The sequence below is a fragment of the Acomys russatus genome, chromosome 10 (assembly GCF_903995435.1).
Source record: "Acomys russatus chromosome 10, mAcoRus1.1, whole genome shotgun sequence".
Classification (NCBI taxonomy): Eukaryota; Metazoa; Chordata; class Mammalia; order Rodentia; family Muridae; genus Acomys; species Acomys russatus.
In genome coordinates, this window is record NC_067146.1 from 2,395,176 (window position 1) to 2,418,240 (window position 23,065).

Here is a 23,065-nt window from a genome sequence, read left to right on the forward strand (position 1 = left end):
CTGGACTATATTGTCATGAAAAAAAAAAAAACCACATAATTATCTCTTTTCATTGGGTGACTCTACTTCCTAAACAAGGCCTCTGGGCCCCCCAGCTAGGAAGCGGGGTGTGGCAGGTGGCTCATATGACCAAGTGTGTTTGGAGACATCTAAGAGGGAAGGGTTGAGTTCCCGCAACTACTTCCTTGATGTGTTCACTGACCCCCTTCCTTTCCATGCCCTTCCCTGTTTTGTTTCAGCCTTCTATCTTGAAATGACAAAGCATCCACTGTCTTAACCAGGACATGGTAGGGTAGCATTCTTGAGTATTTTCGTGACGTGACCTTCACCGACCACAGTTTGCATGGCCAGGGATGCCCACTGTTATGTTCTGAGGCTAATATTTATGACAGGGGGTGGCAGCACTGATGGCCATGTTACAACCCCTTGGGGGTCTGAAGTTCTCTTGCTTCTGTGGGTTTCTAGAGTAATCCACCCTGGCCACAGGCTCCATGTAAAGTAAACCTGGGTGCTATTTCCCAATCTTCCTGACAACATGTCTCCTCCCCTAAATGGCTCTTACTGTCAAAATAGACCCTTCAAGGATATGTTTTGAACGTAATTATCAAGTGCTAATAAATATTCAGGTATGTACCTTGCGAGGGGCAAGAAACATTCCAGGTGTGAACTAGACTGTATCTGCTTAAGATTTTGAAAGTCTGTAAGGCAAAAAACCCTAGGGAGGAGCTGTGATGTCCTGGTGAAGGTTCACACCAAACTACAAAGGCAGACCAGCAGGGTAAAGGCATGGTTTTTATCCAAAGTCATTTCTGATTGGCTGTGACAGACCCTGAGTGCTTCTCTGCTCATTAGAATGGACTTTGTTTAGGGAGTATAGATCATAGTAACAGCCTCCATTTATTATCAGTTTTGCATATTGCCAAGGCATCGGCTTATTGGATTTAGTCTCTCTTCCTGGAATATCTAATTTACCTGGTCCTCTGTTTTGTATCTACCCTGTCTGACCAATGAGTTTTGAAGTTATGTCCTGGAGACACAAAGTTTAAGGCGTATGTATCTCTTGACCTTATAGAAACTTCTGTTTCCAAGCAGGCCAGAGCTAGAGACCATCAATAGGGCATGGCTTGGAGAAAAGGCTGATGGGAAAGCTTGAAGCTTATAGGAACTCCTTAAAAATCGCTTTAAATGAAACTGTGCTCAAGATGCACACCTCATGCCTTTGACCATCGCGCCAAACTCAAGTTTTCTAATTTTTCTACCCTTAAGCAAGATGTTCATCTACCAGAAGAGCGGCCTCATGCCAAGTGTCTAGGGGCTTGAAGCACAGTTGGCTGCCTATGCCAAATATGTGGCATCATTAGCTTATGTCACAGCAATCATTCAAAACTGATAGCTGGAGCTACCTTCAGGGCATTCTCTTCATCTCCTGCCCCCACCTGGCCCCCCAATGGAATCACAAGGTAGAAATAGTCCCACCAACCACAGGTGGTATAAACAGAACCTTTAATGGTTTCCTCTTCCCCATTAGCATCCATGCCCTCAGTTCCGGCCACCATTGCTTCATATGCCCCCTGTATGCATACCTTTGAGAAGCAGAAAGAGGAAAAAGGAAGCCTTGGGTGGGGGTACAGAATGCACAAAGAGAAACTGTGAAAACACTGACACCTACTGCAAAGCACAGAGCTGGAGTTCAGTGAGGCACAGTGGTGCTCAGCGTGGATATGCGGGCCAGAGGCAACAGTCTGGGCTGCAAGAAGTCATTTACGCCAGCAACCAGCCGGGTGATCTAGGACATGACACACTGCTCTTATCTAAACCATAGGGGGGGGGTCTGGCTGGCTGGTGTCAAAAGTCCTTTCCATTTCTAGGATTCTAGGAGTCCAAGTTAAGGTCAGGAAGCTCCATGAATTCAGGAATCACTTGTATTCTGCTTCCTAAGGGAATTAGAGAGAGGTATTTCATGACTGAAAAAGATAGATTCTAGTTCTGCTCAGTAACTATGAGGAGCCCCGTGAAAGGAAATATTGTTACAATAGGGGCTATAGATACGACATAGTGCTTTCTAGAAGAATGTTGTACAAAACCAAAACGTTTTCTCTTGCTTCCATATAATTTACTTTTCCAACATAGTCACTCCGCAGCTATTTATCAAGCTGCAGACATGCTCTTGACCCAAGAGATAGCGTAATGGAGGCATTCCGTCACTGAGACAGAGCGGGTTCTGGTCTGACGCTCCTGAACCTTAGATATCAGTGCAGGCAGAGAGATGATGAGCAAATACAGAGCGTTAAGAACCCATCCCAGACAACTCGTCCCCACATCTGGATTTCTAATGTCATTATCTAATAAAAAGAAACAGAGCTCACTGGAGCAATGGTGCCAGGTGGGAGCAGGGAATGCACAGGATGACCTGGAACACCTCCTGGTGTTCAAAAGCAAGTGTGCAAACAAGGAACCAACCAAACATAAAACAATGGAAAACAAAACTCCACATACTGGGACATGTCAGAGGGCTCAAGAACCAATTAGAAGGCGTCCTAAGTGCCAAGGCTGGCAGAAGTGAAGGGGCCAAGAGAAGCAGCACTGGGGTACAATGCAAACGACCAAATCAATGCCCTCGACTCCACACCAATATAAATGAGTGACTGAGTGAATTTAACTGTGGAGAGCAAGAGACAAATATCCCAGCTAGGATAACTCCAAATTATTTCTGTGGAGTGTTTCCATCCTAGCATTTCACTGTTGCTCCCTGTTCCTCCTGGGTAGCTACAACAATGCCTGTCATCAAAGAATATAGAATAGAAATGTGGAGGAAAAGAATTTACAGTAGAGAAATACTACAATTACTACTTGTTCCAAGTAACCAGAGCAACATTGACAGCCACGGGTATGATTCATGTTGAAATGATGAGATATAAATGGCGCTTTACCTCTGGGATCTCCCTCCCTCAAGCCATATTTCAATTGAATAATGAAAAAATCATATACGTTCCAACAGAAGGGCATGTTATGGTTGCCTGGCCAATATTACAGATGGCTTAGCCAAGAGAAACCTATACAAACAGTAGCATCCAATGCATCCTGGTGCCAGAGATGGGATCCTGGAACAGAAAAGGATACTGGATAAAACTAAGGGGCTCTGAATAACCCACAAGCTTTAGCTAATAATAAGGTACCAATATTTATTTGTCCATTGTAACAGATGTGCAACAATAATGCAAACATATTAATAAAAGGAGAAACTGGATGACTGATATACCTTGACTCTTTATAACACTTGCTCAATTTTTAAAAATTATTCTTGAGTATACGTACACATGCATGTCACATCACACATACAGAAGTCAGAGGATAATCTGTGCAAATTACCTCTCTGCTTCTACCCTATGGATCGCGGGGAGTAAACTCAGGTCACCAGGCTTGGTGGCAAGCACTTTTACCTTTTGAGCCATGTAACCAGCTCTCAAGTGTTTACTAAAAGGCAAAAAGGGGCGGTGGGCAGAAGAGGGCGGGGGAGGGTGGGAATGGGAAGATACAAGCAAGGGGAAACATTTGGGATGTAATCTGAATAAATTATGATAAACTAACATTTTTTTTTAAAGGCAAAAAAAGAGGATCTGGGGGTCAGAGAGCCTCTCTTGGTGGCTTTGAACAAGGAAGCTTCCCCTGGGTTCCACACCTGCGAGGAGAGGAATTCCATCGATCCTGTGACACTGACAAGGACCTTAGGTCTCAGAGGAGAACTCAGTCTCAAATTTGAGCACAGTTTAGTAAGATTCCCAACTGAGAACCCTGTCAAGCTGTAGCCAGAATACTTCTTCAGGGAACGTATGTGACAATAAACACTCGTTGTTTAAAGTTGCTTAAAAAATAGCCACAAACACCCAAACAGGAAGAAGCACATGAAAGAAATTTAAATTAATTAGATGTAAAGAATGTCTGGTGCATCCACTGAATTGCTGGTCAAGGAGACTCTGAGCAGGAACTTCCGAGTAAGGATATAACTCTAAGGAAAGAGATGTCCGTGAGTTGTTGCTATGGTCAAAGATATCAGGCAACCCAGGCCCTGAAGCAACCTCTGTATGTGTTAGAACAGAAAGGCAGCCAGTGTGGGCAGAGCAACATGAGTGGTCAGCATGGGCGCACAGGAAAGAACAGAAAGAGAGCTGAGAGAGGCCAGGTCAGCTGGAATGTGAAAGACTTTTAAAGAAAGGTAAGGAAAGGGAGACCGGGTGGCACTCAGAGGAAGGATAGCAAGTTACCAAGAAGAAACTCGATACCCTAAGAACATATATAGGGGGAGGAGGTCCTCCTCAGTCACAGACATAGGGGAGGGGAATAGGGGGGAAGCAGGAGGGAGGGAGGAATGGGAGGATACAAGGGATGGGCTAACAATTGAGATGTAATATGAATAAATTAATAATAATAATAAAAAAAGAAAAATTGAAAAAAATGCAGCACTCTGACTGAGTGTGAGACAGTGGCAAGGAAAGAAATTAAAATAAGGGCATTGTGAATATGAAAAACAAAAAAGAAAGGTAAGGAAAGAAAGTCATTAGGCTACTGGTGGCAGGAGGTGAGTGGCACAACTGATTCATTGTTTAAACGATTTATGCTGGGATTGCAAGATGACTCAGTGGGTAAAGGCACTTGATACCATGCCTGACAACCTGACTTTGGTCCTTGGGATCTGATTGGTGATGGAGAGGACAAACTCCTCAGGGATGCTCTCTGGCCTCTACATTCTCTCTCTCTCTCTCTCTCTCTCTCTCTCTCTCTCTCTCTCTCTCTCTCTCTCTCTCTCTCAAATGTAATTTTTACAAAAAATATTTCTTTTCGAGACAGGGTTTCTCTGCATAACAGCCTCAAACTCACAGCAATCCACCTGCCTCTGCCTCCTGAGTGTTGAGATTAAAGGTGTGTGACACCAAGCAGTTTTTTTTTTTTTTTAAATAAAAGACTGTGGAATCGCCATAGTGGAGCCAAGATGGCAAACCAGGGACTTCAGTGCTAGCCTAGGCAAAAGGGCACGCCTTAGCCCTGGCTCGGGGAGAAGAGGAGCGAAGGCTTCCAGTAGTTATGGGAGAACTGCGGGGAGGCACTCGACGCTATAAGCATAGGCTAGGGACCACCACTCCACTTGTAAACCTGTGTGCCTAAGAAGCTTCCCAGGAGGGAGTCAGAAGTGAGCAGCATAGTCATGTGCTCCTGGGTCACACGGTCCACCCCTGTGTCATCCTGTTCTCAAGCCTCCGAGAGTCCCTCAGTTTCATTACGATGGTTTCTTGGACCCACATGGGGTTGTGCCAGCCTGGGCTGGGCCTTCTCAGGAGATGCTGCCAAAAGGAAAACTGGATCCCACCCACTACCCCCAGCCTCCTGGCAAGACAATGCTGCCCTGCTTAATTAATAGTTTCCTTTGGCTAGAACATCCATTTAACAGTTTGTGGGTGGTTACAGCACCGTATGAGGCAGCCTCTCTTTAACTCAGAAATAGTCAGATCTAGACAAGAGAAATGCCCAATGCAGACCATCTTCCTATTGGAGTCAGAAGAGGGTGTGAAGACAATTCTTTCGACTTTAATTTGGTCCTGCGAAAATACATATATTTCATAAATCATAATTACCGATATCTATCAAATATGAATATTACATGTATAAATTATAAATATATGTGTAATTCAGAATGACATATATCTAGGCAAGAAGCGGAATAGTGTAGAAATGTAAATGAATTAAAATATAGAACAGGCCCAGTGTGTTCGATGAATTGCTTCACTTAGAGTCACCAGTAGCTCGACCACTGAAACCCTCTCATTCCAAATATTCTTCTCCATTTAAAAATTTTTGTTGCATCGTATGTTTGTGCCTGTAGGTACCAGTATGTGTGTGTGTGCACATATGATTACATGTGTGTGTGAGAGTGTACAATGACATGTGCACATGTGTGCATGTGGAAGACAGAGGGCAACCTTGAGTGTCCTTGGTCAGGGGCTGCCTACCTTGCTTTTGGAGACAGGTTTCTCGTTAGTCTAGAGCTTGCTAGGCTATGTGGCCAGTGAACCACAGGGATTCCCTATCTCTGCCTCCCTGGTGCTGGTATAACAAGCATCCACCATCACACTTCGTCTTTTTACACTGGTTTTGAGCACTGAACTCTGGCCCCCATGCTTGCCAAGCAAACGCTTTACTGATTGAGCCATCTCCCCAGGCCAAACGTGCCTTCTTCTCTCTTGCTGAATCTTCCATTTCTAATTGCTTACCCTGCTAACATCGGGCCAGCTCCAGACACTGCTGCTCCTGGTTTCTACCTGCTTCTCTTGCTTCTGGCCCAACATAATGACTAGGGTACCTGGGTCTGCTCAGTTACAGACACTGGAGAGACTGCCACCCAAGGGAAAGCAAAGGCTACATGGTCACATTGGGAGATAGACCTGTGCAGTTTGAGAGATGCCCAAGTAGATGGTGAGGAAGCTTGGACCAGAGCCTTTTCCTGCACAACTATGCAGTTCTCCCTATGTACAGCCTGCTATAGGCCACTGGGCTCACTCAACAGTCATGACAGTAATATGTAAAAGAAACAGAAATGGGAGGATATAGTCTTGTCTTATGACTGCTTTGTTTTAAACTGTAAGTCGGGCATGAGTGTGCCCCCTAGAAGAAGAAATGCTTCCTTTCTTGGTCTAACACAAAGATACAGGACACAGGAGTGGAAAATGCCCAGCACATCCTGATTTCATGCTTCCAAGTCTGAGGTCTCCAACTGCTGCCATGAAAGTCTCATAGCCACAGTGTCTCCCTCCCATCTAGGTGCTGAGGGCCCCAAGACTCCAGACACTGAGGACTGGCTCTCGTTTTCTTTTACATCCATGATAGTAATAATGGTCAATAGATGACAGGGACAGAGACTGTTGATGAGCCAACAGCTGAGGGATCAAAAAAAAAAAAAAAAAACACATTGGCCATGCCCTTCTGCCATATCCTCTTACCGCTTCCCTGGAGAGCCAATTAACAGGACCTTCCCTGGCTCCCCAGCCCCATCAGCAGCATCCAGCCTTACCTCCCATGAGGAAGAGAAGCCCTGCCACATACTGCATAAGGCCTCGGTCCCAGCAGCAGCCCAGGACACCGATGATCCAGCCGAAGAGGATGATGGCCACTGCCATGCCCATGAAGCCAGCTGTCATCCTACGCAGGTCTGTGAGGAAGCAGGAGGAAAACAGTGTTAGAACATGAGATGGAATAGGGTCAGGTGTACTCAAGCTCTGGGACATGGAGAAAAGAGTAGGGGCATTTCAAGGGCAGGAAGACTACCAATTGAGACCCCTACATAGGAGAGAGCCACTGGTGGTGTCCATCTTCTGCATGAATGTGCTGTGATAGATGGGTTCCTTAAGCACAGGGCAAGCACTTCATCCCCTGTGGCTGTTGGCTCACATCATCTGTGCTAGGCAAGTGCTGCTCTTCCTGTGAGACCATCGCCTCCTTAAGAGAAGGATGCTGTCTTTAGCTTTATGTGGAGAATAGAGCATCTTTCTAAAAGGAACCCAGTAAGTAGTAGAAAGAACTCAAACCCAGACACTTATGTCTAACTGCATCATTAGCCCTTTAGACAAGGGAGGGTGGTGGCGTAAGCTACTGGAGCAAACAGGATCTCTGAAGACCAGCTGCCTCTGCTAAGCCCTCCCTTCTGTAACTCAGGGTCTGCTGGGCTGTGGGAGATTCTGGGTTGGGGTGCCTTGGTGCTCTGCCCAATCCCAAGCTGGCTCATGGGGCTTAGTATTACCTGCAGCCTTGGAGGCAGAGGAAGAAGCACATTTTCTTCCGTTAGTCTGAGCCCCTGGAGGAGGCCCCTTCCTTGCACTCTAACTCTAGGGTCAGCCCCAACTTCAGGGTGAGGACCATGCCTGATCTGTATCTCTATGACCTATCCAAGTCAGCAATGACTTAGTGAGGATGGAGGTTGCTGAGGGAAATGCTGTTTGCAGTAAAAGGGAGAGGGCAAGGCTGGTCTCTGCTGGCTACTTAGCATCTTGCCCAACTCAGCTTCTGTGCTGCCTCCTTCCCTCCTGTGGCCAGATGTCTGGACTTGTTTCCCAAATGCTCCTCTCACCATATTTTGGTAGAACTGACTTTTTGCCCCCTCTGGGGAGCAACTCACCCCATCACATTGGTCACTCCTTCTCAAATCTTCCTGAAGTCCCTCATGCCCACCCATAGTTACCAGTACATCAGCCCCAGCCTGCTAACAGAGCTCTGGCCTCTTCCCCAGACTCTGAATTCTCTGCAGCATCACAGAGCATTCTAGAGGTCCCCAAGGATATTTTTTTTCTCTTTGTCTTACACACACACAAAGGCTAAAATGTCAGGGTGATGGAGAAGGTGCCTTCCTGGAATCAGGGTACCTCATATCCACCATTGCCCCAACTATCTCTTCATATCCCAGAGGAGCAACTATAACAGGATTTCTGGGGGCTTGGAGATCTGAGTGTCTCCTGAGAAGGCCACCCCTTCAGCCTTTCCCTCTCTTACATTCTATCCACTCCTACTTGGAGTCATGAAGCACACAAAGAAGGTACCTCTGCCTCCAGCAGGGCGCAGTTTGAGTCAAGATCTCTCTGTTGAGGGATCTGGTCTCTTTGTTCTAACAAGGATAATCAGACATTGTCAGTCCTAGCCAACAGAAACTGACGAAAGAGTAGGAGGCACAAAACATAGAGGGAGGGCAATGGCTGGCCCTTCCATCTGGGAAGGAGAAACCAGTGGGAGCTGGACAGTTCTCTCATCCCAGGGGTGGAGATCCTGAAAGGGGCATCAGAGCAGATGCCTGCCCCACCTGGTTCTGCTTTGCCTTCTTGCTCCAGCCAGGTGACAATACTAACAGTCTGTATTCACTTCTGTGAGTTGCTAAGGATGCCTCATTATCACATAGCGCTGTTACAGATTGCTCACACTGCCAAGTGAGTCAGGTGAAGCTTTGTTGAAAGAGTCATTTGATGACAATAGTAACAAACGAGCTTAGCCTTCTCTGCATAGCCAACTGTGGCTGGAAAGGAAGGACTATCCCTGCCTGTGGGCCAGCCCCAGTTCCTATGGACTGAGCATCACTTGTCTTTTTGTTTTCACCACTACAGTCACAGTCACTGCCACCAATGGGATCCCTTCATCCTTCACCACATAGGCCTGATCTGCCTTGTCAGTGAAGGCATGTGAGGCCATGTGGGTTGATTGCCAGGAACCCCTGCCTGCTTGAAGGACAAATGGGAAGAGAAAGAGTCCAGATCTGCCACTGGGAAGTTTAGTCCCTTAAACAGAAGGTACTAAATTCAGCACCCTCTCCTGGGCTCTTCCCTTTTTCATCACATGAAGGCTTCTGGGTCCTGTCCCCAATAAGCCTACCTTTTCTGAAGGCCAAATGCTTGCTTGGCTTTAATGCCTGGAAGTCCTTTTGGCTCCAGGCTCTATAGACCATTGGGAGCAAAGACATTGCCTAAGGGAACAAGCGGATGGGGAATCACATCAAGTGAGTCCACATTGGCTGGTGAGGCAGGATATCTAAAGACAATGCCAACCATAAAATATAGGAGGTGACATTTATTGACGGATGAGAGTGAAGGGTTTTACTCATAAGAAAATGGGAGGGGGGGAGAAAAGCAGGGAAATGGAGAGACTAATGGCTATTCCACAAGTTCTGGGCAGACCTAGTCATCTGGGTATCAGGTGAAGAAGTGCAGTTGCCTTCTCTCTCTCAGCTTAGGTAAACTTCTGTGTCTCCCACAGGGCATTGTTGACTGAGGTAAAGGGTTGTTCTAAGTTGTTGATGTGGAAACAGGATAAAAAACAGAGGTCCTGACTGTGTTTTCATTGACCCGGGGAAGATTTTCACATCACCCTTGAGTCTGACTTTGTCCAACAACTATGTGAACAAGCGAGTCTTTCCTCCTTGGAGAGGTAACTGAGTTATCTATATGGTAGCTCAGGCAAGCTACTATAATAGGTCAGAAGGCAGGCAGGACAAGAAATAGTCTAATTTTACAGATGAGAAAAAGGCAAGAGCCATAGACAAATAAATAAGTTATTGACAGTCTCAAAGCCAGTGGACTGCAAATGGAGTTAACAACTGCATTATTGGGTTGTGTGAGAAAACAGAATAAATAAAAGAACTAAAATTGATGTGAACTAATGCAGTTGGCATTTCTTCTTCTGAAATCAAGCCATAGCTATAGCTAAGAGATGAGGAACAAAGGAAAGAAGAGGACAAAAAGAGTGGGAGCTGTGAAACTGCTGGGTAGCAGAAATGACTGGGCCAGATCCAAAGATATATCAGGGAAATCCATCCACAGAATTCCCACAGGCTCAGGAACTCATCCATATAGGGCCTTTTAGATTAGGTGATAAACAGAGAAGGGTGAAACAAGTGGTCTGAGGGAGTTATATAAAAGAATGAGAGTCCAGATCCTCTGTCCACTCCACACCACCTAGGGGCATCCGTTTCTCCCAACATCAAGGCACTGAACAACACATTTAGGAATGGAGTAGGGTGCAACCTCCACCAAGGGTTAGTTAGCACAGGTGAGGGCTACGGTTCCATGTTGAGTTTATGGCCATACCCTTATAGCAAACTATTGGATGTGAGATCTTGCCAGTAGACACAGCTCCCCCCAAACTGTCTTTTATTTAGTTTCCAGAAGAGGGTTATTAGACCTTCCCCTCCAACCCAGGTTGGGCCATGACAACCCATTGCACCATGGGACTCTGGGAGCGAGGGTACTGCCTACGAGACTAAGAGTATGGTGGGCCAAAAGTCTCAAGACAACTTGGGATTTCCTCACTGACTTAGTAGCTCTAGGCAACTCTTTAGCATCCCGTATTTAAACTTGACCAGGTAAAGGAGCTTGCTGCCAAGTCTGAGAACCTGAGTTCAATCCCTGGGACCTACATGATGGAAGGAGAGAACCAACTCCCACAAGTTGTCCTCTGACTCCTCCCACACACGACCTAGCACATGCACGCCCACACTCATACACACACACACACACACACACACAGAGAGAGAGAGAGAGAGAGAGAGAGAGAGAGAGAGAGAGAGAGAGAATAAATAAACATTAAATAAATAAATAAATAAATAAACAAACAAACATGAGCAGACAACCAACTGAGAAAATCTTACAGCTGTGGTAGGGTGGGGAAACTTGGAAATCAAATGGTATAAGGGGGAAAATTATAAGTATTTACATCCTCAGAGGGATAAGACCTGAAAGATATTGCTTCCATAAAGTAAAAAAATGAATACTTTTTTTAAAAAGCCAAACATGAAAGAGAATGACAGAATTTTTTTAAAAATCAAGAAAATTTACAAATATTCCAACTTCTGTATTAATTTTTCTACTATGCTCCAAAAGACTTAAGGGGTCTTGAAAAATGGCATGAAATGATGACATGAACTTGCTTTCTTCTCAGGAGGCTGAGGTAGGAAAAGCTGAGGTTCAAGGCCAGTATGAGCTATAGAGTGAGTCCAAGGATGACTGAGCATCTTAGTGCTGCCTTGTCTGAAAACAGAAACTATAAAAAGGACAGTGGTACAGTCCTGGAATGCCTAAATGAGACCCCAGCTGCAAAAAGAGAAAAGGGGGAGGGAAGGAAGAAGAGAGAAAAAAGAGGATAAATGAAAAAATAAAAATAAAAATGCATCTATGGGGCAGGAAAGAGAAATAAGACAATGTCTAACTTTAATTTATCCACAAAATTAGGTCCATGGAGCCCTTAGGAAGGTAATACATCCCCTATTTGAATGTAGAGGCATTAAAAAGTGTTTTGTGTCTGTTGTTTATTTATTCATGCAATTTTAATTGTATAAGTGCTCTGTCTACATGCACACATGCCTGCAAGAAGAGGGCGTCAGATCCTATTACAGATAGTGTGAGCCACCATGCAGTGCTGGGAGTTGAACTTAGGACCTCTGTAAGAGCAGCCAGTGCTCTTAACCTCTGAGCCATCTCTCTGGCCCATGTGTCTGTTGTTTAACATCTCTCTTGCTTTCTTTTTGCATTTGAGTTAGTGCCATCTGTTACTCTGTGGTCATATGCAGATGGTGCCATCCTATCTCTTTAAGAATAAGAAAATGCTACTTAATTCCTGTGGTTTCTTTGAACCCACAGCAATATCCTATAATCGGGAATTTACACAGTTTGTATTTTTCTCCATCACTTACTGACTTACAGAAGTAAAAGAAGAAAGAAAGAAAGAAAGGAAGAAAGGAAGAAAGAGAAGATGGAAAGAAAAGAAAGGAGACTCTAACTCACCTTCCTCAGAAGCCTTAAGAAAACATTTTTTTGTTCCTTAAGAATCATCTCATAGAAAAGAGGCTTAGATGTAAGTTTCCTTCTTCAGGCAAACATGAAAATGAAAAAAAAAAAAAATCTCATGAACCATGTTGGTTTTGGGTCTATTATCTGTGTTTTTGACTCTCACATCTAATGTTCTAATATTTGACATTACAAAGCTGCATTCTAGGGAGCTGGAGAGATGGCTCAGAGGTTAAGAGCACTGGCTGCTCTTCCAAAGGTCCTGAGTTCAATTCCCAGCAACCACATGGTGGCTCACAACCATCTGTAATGAGATCTGGTGCCCTCTTCTGGTGTGCATGCATGCAAAAACACTGTGTGTATATGAAAAATAAATTAATTTTTTAAAAAGAAAGCTGCATTCTAAACTCCTGAACTTGGTCCACATGGTGCAAAGAAGCAGGCAGAGGGAGGCTGACAGTGAGGGCAGGTGGAGGGCAAACGCAAGGAGAACCATTAAACACAGCTAGAAAACAACAGGATTTTTTTTTCATTATTATTTTAAAGTTTACACTCCAATTAACATTTAAATTGAAAGGGATTGCTTGCAGCTCTGCACAGAGAAACTAGGAAATCTGCCTTAAGCGAATGCCACACAGTCAAGGAGCACAGCTACGTGGCTCTTTGTGTCTTTCCAGTTCTGCTATAAGATCTTGTACAGAAAAATGAACATGATTGAAACATCTTTTTTTCCTCATGAAAAAATAAAAACTGAGAAAGGTGAGGGTAAAATTTTACATCTTGCTTCCCAGGTGAAGGCTTCCCAGGTGGGGAAAGGAACATGCTGTACAGATGGCTGCAATTGTGAAAGAGAGAGCCAGGAGGGCTGCCTTGCCTCTGGACAGTACCTAGAGAGAGCCACACCTGCTGGAGGCTCCTCCCCTTCTGTATGATGGAAGTTGGCAGCCCTGGTTACAAAGGTGCCACCCTGGGAGCAGAACAATCACTCTCAAATGAACCAGGTCAATGGGCATCGCGGGCTGAGCAAAGTGCTGAACACAGAGCCCCAGCGTCCGTCCGTACTGAGGGGTCAGCCAGTATGGGAGGAGGAGGAGGAGGGAGAGAAAAGATGAATGAGGTTGAGTTGGCAGTGAACTTCATACCGATGCAGTCAACTCAGGACAGGGTGATTCAAAGGACAGGGCACATTCCAGAGACCAGTCATTAGCTACAAAGGAAGTGGCACTGGAGTGGAAATATGTAAACAGACTTTGGGAGTTGAGGTGCTTCTGTTCAGTTTCTTTTTTTTGTTTTGTTTTGTTTGTTTGTTTGTTGTTTTGGTTTTTGGTTTTTCGAGACAGGGTTTCTCTGTGTAGCCTTGGCCATCCTGGACTCACTTTGTAGACCAGGCTGGCCTCGAACTCACAGCGATCCGCCCGCCTCTGCCTCCCGAGTGCTGGGATTAAAGGCGTGCGCCACCACCGCCCGGCTCTGTTCAGTTTCATACTCCTCTACTCTTTGGCCTTGGGGACACAGGCAAGTTAGCCGGTCTCTGTGGATCTCTGTTTATGCAGATGGCGAGGGGCGGTTAGGACAGCGTTGATGTCAAAGAGCTGTTGAAAGGTGGGCTAATATGTAAGCAATGTTAGGGACCCAGGTTTGTGAAATGGAGTGCAAATCATCTCAGCTCAAGCAGCTGTTTTCCACTCACTGCATCCTTGCATCTGCCACCCTTGAGCACACAGGGGATGGAGCCGGATGGTGGGGTGTGCTTCTTACTAAAAATTTGCTACTGAGAGGGAGCAGCCTCCTGGAATCTTGTTCCTTTGCTTTCCAAATGCTGGAGAGGCTAAGACCAAGAAATTATTTATTAATACAGAGGTGCATATACCCTGGAGTGCTGTTGCTGCTGTCTGTCCTCCAAGGACCCAAACAGCTGGAGGCTACGACAGCTAATAGCAGAGGTGCTGGTGGCCATTCGGGCTCCTTCGGCCCTGAGCTCTGGCAGTGAGCATGTCGGGCATGTAGGAGGAAGCGATATGGGTCAGAATATGATCATGTGTTGGGAGGGATTTGGGGATTTAGGTAAGAAAAACAGGAATGGCTCTTGCCTCTCACTCACACAATACAAGTTGGTTCAGTATTACAGTATAGTTATTTAAGGGGTTATTTTAGTGAAAACAAAATAGCAGCTAGATTTCCATGAAGAGCAACAGATACAGGGTTCTGATCTCTAAAATGATGCTCAGAAGGCCCTCTGCCTTGTCCTATGCCCCATCCTTTGCTAAGCTGTTCTTAGTCCAGTGGTCCAAACTGCAGTTCTTTCCCCCTCTCCCTTCTGAACAGCAAAGGGTCCTCTAGCAGTCTTGCTTCCTGTATGCTCTGCCTGTCAAGCTCCGCATCATCTTTGAAGACCTCCCCAGAGCCTGTGTGTGGGGGGGGGGCGGCTTTCTGTGGTGCTCTAGGAGACCTCCCAAGCGGTGCCCAGAGCGTGGCTGATTCCACTGCCCTATCTTAATGGCAGCTTCTTGTTTGCCTGGCTCTCCCTTAATCAATCCAAGCTGGTTCAGGGTTGCATTGGTGTTTGCTTTATTCTGTCTTCCTAACTCCTAGCTCATTGCCTGACACAAGCAGGTGTTTAACAAATATTTGCTAGATGTGATCACCATCCAACCTTGTAATAATTATCAAAGCTGTGTGTGTATGTGAGAGAGAGAGAGAGAGACAGAGAGAGACAGAGAGAGAGACAGAGAGGGGGAGGGGAGGGAGGGAGGAGACGGGGTTGAGGAGAAAATACCTTCACAATCCAACCTGCTTCAGTAACCCAAATGTCACTGTGACTTGAACTCAGCTTTTCTCTCCTCTAATCTTAGAGATTTTGTTATTTGTTTTATTTTTTTAAGCTGTCATTAACTATTACTTTAAAAACTCAACACCACTGCTCACTGCATACAAAGGAAGCACCAGCACGCAGATGGCCTGCAGCACGGGAGCCAGGAGGACGAGTGCTGCCCCTTGGATTATGAACAGACCCTCCTGCATCACCCAACCCCACAGCCAGAGAGAGACAGTGCCAGAAGGCAGTCCCCATAGAAACAAGAAGTTGTTTCTGGGTCAGATGACAGACTTGAAGCCTCTTCCTCCTCCTCAACCCTACCTCCAGATTAGGGAGCTGCCATAAATAGGGATATTAAGCCAAGCTGCTGTATACAAATCACACCCATTGTCAAAACAATGGAAGGCAAATTATGAAGTTCACACTTGCCTGATGAAAGCTAGGTCAGCAGCCAAAGCAAGCACAGGAAACCGTGAAAGGAGAGAGTGTTCAGAACCAATGGGGAAGCATTGCAACCCTCCCAGGAAGCGCTACAGTCACAGTCATGGCCCCTTGCTACTGCTGCTTCAGTGGCTGTCAGTCAATAGCAGAGAAGCAAGGAGAAAATGATGGGGCAGGATCTGAAGCTCAGCTATCCTGATACAGCTGGCCGGAGCTGGCAAACTGCCCTTCCACCCATTTCTCCTTCCCTGGGACCCGAGTCACTGGCAGCTGCTTTCAGTGTAGGGCACAGAAATGACCCTAGAGAGACAGCACAAAGCAAGCAGAAGATGAGATCGTCCAAACACATGGGCACCTTAGAGAACTCTGGCAGTGCCTGGGAACTAGCTAAGTTAGTTTTGTATAACACAGGGAAAGGAAAGATGAAATAGGAATGAACACTGTCTGTTTGCTCCATTCAGGCGGGTTCTTGGGGAATATGCTTAGGACAAGCCAATTCACCTTTGCAGTGCCTTGTAAGGTAGATGCAATCTTTTTCCAATTTTGAAAATGAAACATGGAGATTTTAGTTGACCAAGGTTACGCACCGAGTAAGAGTCATCTCTGGGAAAGTGTCCCACTCTTCCCACTCTTTTGTCATTCTTCAGTGCTTTTCATATTGTATGCTATTTCAAGGCCCAGAATTGAATTTAAAATTCAGTAAAAGATGATGGAATATATTACTTATCAAAACCATTCTGTTGAAAAATGTCAATGATATAAGAAAATCGAAAAAAAAAAAGCAACATGCAAGCCTATGTATTTCTATGTTGCATGTGTACACATATTTCATACCCACGTATAACCATGCAAGAGAAACAGAACAAAAGTTAATAAGGAGCCTTTGTGGATTGTCTGTGTATTGGGGGAGGGGTGCTGCTTTTTACACAATAGGAGTATAAGAGTCAGATTTTGAGTTCCTTAGGAGATAAGAGCTTTGTTGACTTTGCATAGTCCTAAACCAACCTAATAGGATGGGAACAGTGATAAAAGATGTTTGCTGCAAGCCTTCATTTTCTTCTCGATAGCACCTAGACTTTTCATTCTGGTCCCACACATATCGGTTGAAATTCACTGTGAAGATCATAGCCATATTGTCTTAGTTCTGAGGTCCTGAAGCGAGGGGGTGGGGGGGGCGTAGTAGAAGAAAAATTTGCTCTGTATCCAGAAGCTGCCATGTCCAGTAGGACATCAACAAAGCACATGTGGAGGTGAACCCTTGAAATGCTTGTTGAACACTTGAGTTGAAACATGCAATGAGTGTGGAATGCTTACCGTAGTTGGATGTTACAGACTCAGCAGCAGGAACTTCTGTAAAATGTTTCTGTAACAATTGCCGTTTATATTGATTACATGTTGATATGCTGTCTTGGGCAGATTGGATTAAGTCACATTATGAAAATGAATTATACATGTTTCTATTTATGTCTTTAGTGTGACTAATAAAACATTTAAAATTGTGTATGTGGATTGCATTGTGCCCCTATGGGACATATGCAGTGTTTGGGGGAGAAATGTAAGTACTTGTGTAGACCTTGCTACAAGGCACCCCAACCCAGTTCTGCATTTGTAGTGTACCCCACTTCAATGCACACATGGCAACAGAATGGTAAACTGGGAAATGAGGCTGGGGTTGAGGCTTCTTAGGGGAAAGCCAGAAGGGAACTCTGCATTTCCATTTCCTCCCATGGGGGCATTTCCACTCTTATCCAGCCAGGTTAAGGAAAGGACCCTAAGAGAACTCCTTAGAGAGCAGCACTGGGTTGCTCTTGAGTTTACAAGACATGAGATGTTACCCGTGGCCTCGAAAACTAAGTAGATGGCTATCTGGAGCTGCCTGGGGTAACTCTGCATGTAGAGTTTGACTTGGGAAAGATCTCGCACTCTTTCTACAGGCCAAGTTTGAGGTGGTGAAATCCAAGAACCCTGAAAAGGCTCTGTCCTAGTGCCTTGGCTGTTGTGAGGACAAGATTCCACTCGAGAGACTCAGTAGCTGACGACAAAGTGGAGCCAGATCACCTGGACAATAGCCTGTTCATCTCAGGAGATAATGGTGCATTGCCAATCCCTGCACAGCAGTCCCAGAAAAACTACAAATGTGCTCTGTGAGCGATCCAACCAGTATTTGACATTGCCGCATGAAAAGCACCAGCACTGAGCAGTTGAGCACCAAGTGCATTAGACCTCCTTGGCCTGTCACCTGCCAGCTTATCACCAAGTCCAGCCCTGAAGGAGCCAAAATAGGCAGCAGGTAGAATTTAAAAAGAAAGAAACTGAACCAATCTCTTTTTTTACCTTGTCCCGTGCGTGACAACAAGGTTTAGCTTGGAAAGAGAGACGACAACTTGAGACCCAGGGTTCAAGTTCTGATAGTAGCGCTCAGGCAAACAAAAGAATAAAATGCCAACAAGCTATCCAATACTCGTTGAGATCTCCTAGGGATGGAGATAGAAGATCACACAGAACAGGCTTCAAAGTTATAGTAAGAAAAAAAAACTGTATAGTCCTTCATTTGCGTCATGGATAATCTTGTTCAAATCAAACCTGAAATCAGAATAATGATCATAGACAATGATACAATTATCATTACATGTGCTAAGCCTATCCTAAGCACTTGATATATAGTTTATCACATTTAATCCCCCTTCATTGATGGGATAATAAGGAATTTGGGGTTGAGTCAGCGGCTTGAAAGCAGTCAACAGAGGTAGAGAATACTGCCCTGCCTCTAAGGCTCTTGCTTTTAATCACTGTGTTCTACAGCCCATGAGAGTCATGGATCAAGTGAGATATTTGAAAGCCCTTTGTAAACTGTAAAGTGCTACTACAAATGTCTGTCATCACTTATGTTCACTGCCAGGCTCCAAGACAGAACACAAATACAATGTACCCTGCAGCTACCATCAGTGTCATCCAATGTCTATGTAGCAGCCCCAGGATTGTACTAATCGCTCCAAACAACATGGGAAACACAAGACTAACACTTCTTTGCTCCTGTCCTGAAAAGGCTTTTAAATTATGCCATGCCAGTACAGTTGGTTTTCTAATTTCAAAGTATGGTAGTGAAGGGGCCTCAAAGGACAGGCACTATGTCCATCCTCAAATAAGCAAAGATACCCCATGTGGATGGGGTAATAGGAGCAGGCACTGTGGCACTTTTGGCACAGAAAGGACATGGGATGTGGTGTGGAGAGTTACCCCCTAATGATAGCTTTGGCGTCTTTCTGCTAATTATAGCACCTTGGAGAAGTCATGTAAGTTTTGCATTTGTGCATCTACCTTGTGAAATGACCCTCTTGCCTGGCAATACTGGGGTAGACCAGTTGCTTCTGTTCCAGTAGTTGTAATTCTCAATGCCACTTTGCAGTAGACCAGCCTGGCTTTATCCCAGGAGACCGAGCAAATTGAAAATAAAGAGCCTGTTATTAAAGCACTAATAAGATATCACAACACCAATTTTTAAGAATGCTAAGGTATCATAAATCCAATAGATGATAACAAGGCTTTCACCTTCCCACATAGCTGGGAGAGGCTGTGCACAAGAGAGCAGAGCCTGTTCTTCTTCCTCCCAGCCACACTTCCTCCTCACTACGGCCTCCCTTCTGCTGGTAACTGGTAATGACGGAGAGGCCCAGGGACCTTTCCTTCAACCTGTTTCTTCTCTGCAGTTCTACTGAACTAATGTGGGGTCATTTAACATTTTTTGACATGCATTCTTTGTATATACTGAGGGGTTTCATAAGGGCATTTTCATGTAAGTGCCTCATATACACTAACTGTGTTCCTCCTACACTACCTCCCCTCCTTTCTTGCCCCTCCTGTTTTCCACTTTGTTCTTCCAGATAGTTGGGTTTCTATTTTTATGTCATATATGCATATATGGTTTTATGTATCTATATAAATCTAGGAGCCTCAAATGGAAGAATGTGAGATATTTGCCTGAGTTTGACTTAATTTTTTTAGTATGATACTCTCCCTTTGTGTTCATTTTCTTAACATAATTGCATTCGTTGTGGTTTAATAAAGTCCATTGTGTATATGTGTCATGTCTGTTATTATTTTTAATTGTGTATGTGTGTGTGCGTGCAAGTGTGTGTGTGTGTGTGTGTGTGTGTGTGTGTGTGTGTGTGTGTGTGTGTGTGTCTTTCAGGGAGGGACAAGTGCTAAGGAGAAAAAAATAAAATTTGTAATTGTCTGGATTTACATGACTACCAGAAGTATATGAGGGTTCCCTTTGGTCTGCATCCAGGCCAGTGTTTTGTTTTGTTTTTCAATGATTGTCATTGCTACTCGGTAAGATGGACTCTCAATGTAGTTTTAATTTGCATTTTTCTGATGGCTAGTGAAGAACTGTTTGTTTATTTCATTATTTCATTAGATTATTTCCTGTGCTGTTTGATTTTTTGGTACTTGGTTTCTGAATGCTTTAAATACTCTAGATATTAATATTCTTTTGTATGTGTGGTCAGCAAAGATTTTCTCCCATTCAGTAGGCTGTCTCTTTCCCATACTGTCTGCTGTGCAGAAGACATTAATTAATTTTTAGATTTATTTTTATTATTTTATGTGTATGAATGTTTTGACTTAATATGTATCTGTGCACCACACATGCTGGTGCTTGGTGAGCCTCCATGAGAGTGTTGGGAATAGAACCCGGGTCCTTTACAGCAACGAGTGATCTTAACCACTGAGCCAACTCCCCAGCCTCAGCACTCATTTATTAACCCACTCCATGTATGGTTATCAAGTAACTGCTATGTGTAAGAAATAAACTTGTTGACGAAGCCAAGTCCCTGGCTCCACGAAATTCACCTTCAAGGCTAAACACATACCCAAAAGGAGACATATGTATATATGTCAGGAAGGGAGAAATTTAGTGGATGAAACAAAAGAGGTGAGTGGAAAGAGGTACAGTCGGGGAAGGAGGTTGTGGCATTACAAAGCTTTCTTTTAACCATGATGATTGAGTAGACAATAGAGGAAGGGAGGCAGCGGGAGTACGGGCATCCCAGGCAAAGGGACTCCCGGGTGCAAAGGAAATGAAGCAGGAGTCGGCATGCTCTCCACATACTGTGCCCCATTCTCACCTAATGACTAGGACGCACATTGACTTAGAGCTGCACAATTAGACTTTGTGTTCTGTCACCAGCAAGAAAGCATTTGCTGTGACCAGCTCTGGTCTCTTCCAGCAAATAAACATCTCATCCAGTTTTCTGCCACAGTGACTTGTGGGGGAGAAAATGGAGACTTTAACTCAACTTAACTGCATCTGTGAGGCTCTCATTTGGTCAGCATCGGCCAGCAGTGCCATTATTAGAGTTTAGGGTTCATCTGGAATTGGAGGAGGAAGGGGTTAGGATCAAATTCAGTCTGTAAAGATAATTATGGTTTCAAAAGGGAAGGCCAACTGTTAAGGAAGGAGACAATTGTTCAGTGACTACGAAAAGCTATATTACAGCAGAGGACAGGAATGAAAGGAGGTGACAAAGGGGTTACAATGGAAACCATAGCAGGAGCTGGTCAAGATGGAGCTGAAAAGCCACCAAGAGAGAGGGGCTTACACACAACTCCGGATGCTGCCTGGGAAGGTGGACTCTGCGCATCTTCTAAGTGCAACATCTGGAACAGCTGTCCTCGGCAGTGAGGATGCTTATGCTCGGAGTCTGGTTTCAAGACTCTTACTACTAGGAATGTAAACTCTCCTGCTGACCTCTATCAGTCACAAAGCCCCTGCATATAGCTCCTGCTCTTCCTCCACTTCACAATAACAGGTCTCTAGAAAAGGATTTACCAGTTCCTCAAAGCGCCAATTTAGAGATACCTAAGTCCGCACCTCCCAGATTGCAACTTCTAAGGCCCTACTTTTGCAGTTTCTGAACACGGACTGATAACATATAAAGCAAATGAGCCGACAACACTTGATGACAACATAAGAAATAGAGGTGTGAGATAGCCACTGCTCACGACATCTGGTCTTTTGTATCATGTGTTGGGAAAAATATGGACATCATCATCCAATATACAGAAAAAGAGACATACAATGTTCTTAATCTTTATTGAAGGGTGGGGATTTGGAATAAAGACAAAAGGACAAATAGGAGAAAAATATAAGATTTGGTTAATTAACTACCCAGTACACTGACAGATAATTAGAGATGCCTGTCCATTGTCATCTTAACTGTCAGGGTCTCCTGTATAGAGAAGGAATTAAGTGATTGAGATTCTAATTTGTGACAGTCTATTTAATGCCTGCTTCCTAAAGACATACACAGGAATAAAGAAGGCAGGTCAAGGGAGAAATCTGAGCGCAAATCATATTAGTTACTTGTCTCATCACTGTGACCACAATTTTTTTTCCATATTTTTAAAGATTTATTTATTTATAATTTGTACAGTGTCCTGCCTGCATGTACACCTGTAGGCCAGAAGAGGGCACCAGATCTCATTGTAGATGGTTATGAGCCACCATGTGGTTGCTGGGAGTTGAACTCAGGACCCCTGGAAGAGCAGACCGTGCTCTTAAAACAACTTATGGGAGAAAATGTTCATTTTGGCTCACCACTTCAGAGGACTCAGTTGGTCATGGCAGGAAAGGCATGGTGGAGCAGACCAGCTCATTGTCTAACCTAAACCCCAGGGAAATAGCCTGGGATCATGCAATTCCAATGACCTGCCCCCTCGGCAAGCTACGTCTTCCAGCTAAGCTTCACCTCCCAGTTTGCAGAACCTCCAGCTATAGAGCCACCAGCTGGACCAAGCACCATGAAGAGAGCTTTGAGGGCTTTTCATACTGAGTTCACAGCACCAATATTTAAGAGATGAGAAGACGAAAAGGAGAATGAGAATGTGTGGCCAAAAATGACAGGGCAATGTCCCTGTAAGGTTTCACTGACTAATGATGATGATGAGGATGATGATGGAATTAATTAAGACTTAACAGCATAAAATCCTCATCAAGAATTTCCTGAGTACCCATCGTGTGCCTGGCATCATACAAGCCACGGGAGGAACAGAGACTATGGAGGCACAGATTCTTGTCACACGGCGCTTCCTAGATTCACAATGAGCAGAGGTCCCATGTGACCTTGGCAAGGGCTCTTTTTGTGGAATTCAATTTCACTGGGTTACTAGGAATGAGTTGGAAGCAAGAAGCAGAAAACAAAAAACGTTCCTGAACACCATGCTTCCAAGCAGCCTGTCTGCAGAGAGGGGGGGTGGTGGCAGACAGAGCGGGAGGGAGGGGGCAGATGAGTTTAAAGTATGCAAAGCTTGAGTTCATTTCTATGCAGAAGGAAAACCATTACCAGAGAGGTTTAGTTTTCACAGGCTCTAGCCCTTCTCCAAATGACCAGAGTCGAGTCACGCACAGACTCAGGAAAGACTGCTTGGTTCCACTTGAAAACCCTGCACAACAGGGCTTGGTGGTGACAAACCCTGAGTTCACAGTCAGATGCTCTGGGCTTGA

The 23,065-nt window shown here is 44.7% G+C and overlaps 1 protein-coding gene across 1 annotated transcript in view; it reads right to left on the reverse strand.

Annotated features, from left to right (window-relative positions):
- The window catches only part of Tmem178b (transmembrane protein 178B), a 377,728-nt gene that overhangs the window by 30,208 nt on the left and 324,455 nt on the right, over window positions 1-23,065 (reverse strand). The window contains exon 3 of the mRNA XM_051151669.1: window positions 7,061-7,198. Within this exon, the coding sequence (XP_051007626.1) occupies window positions 7,061-7,198 (138 nt within the window). The remainder of the gene's footprint in view (window positions 1-7,060; window positions 7,199-23,065) is intronic.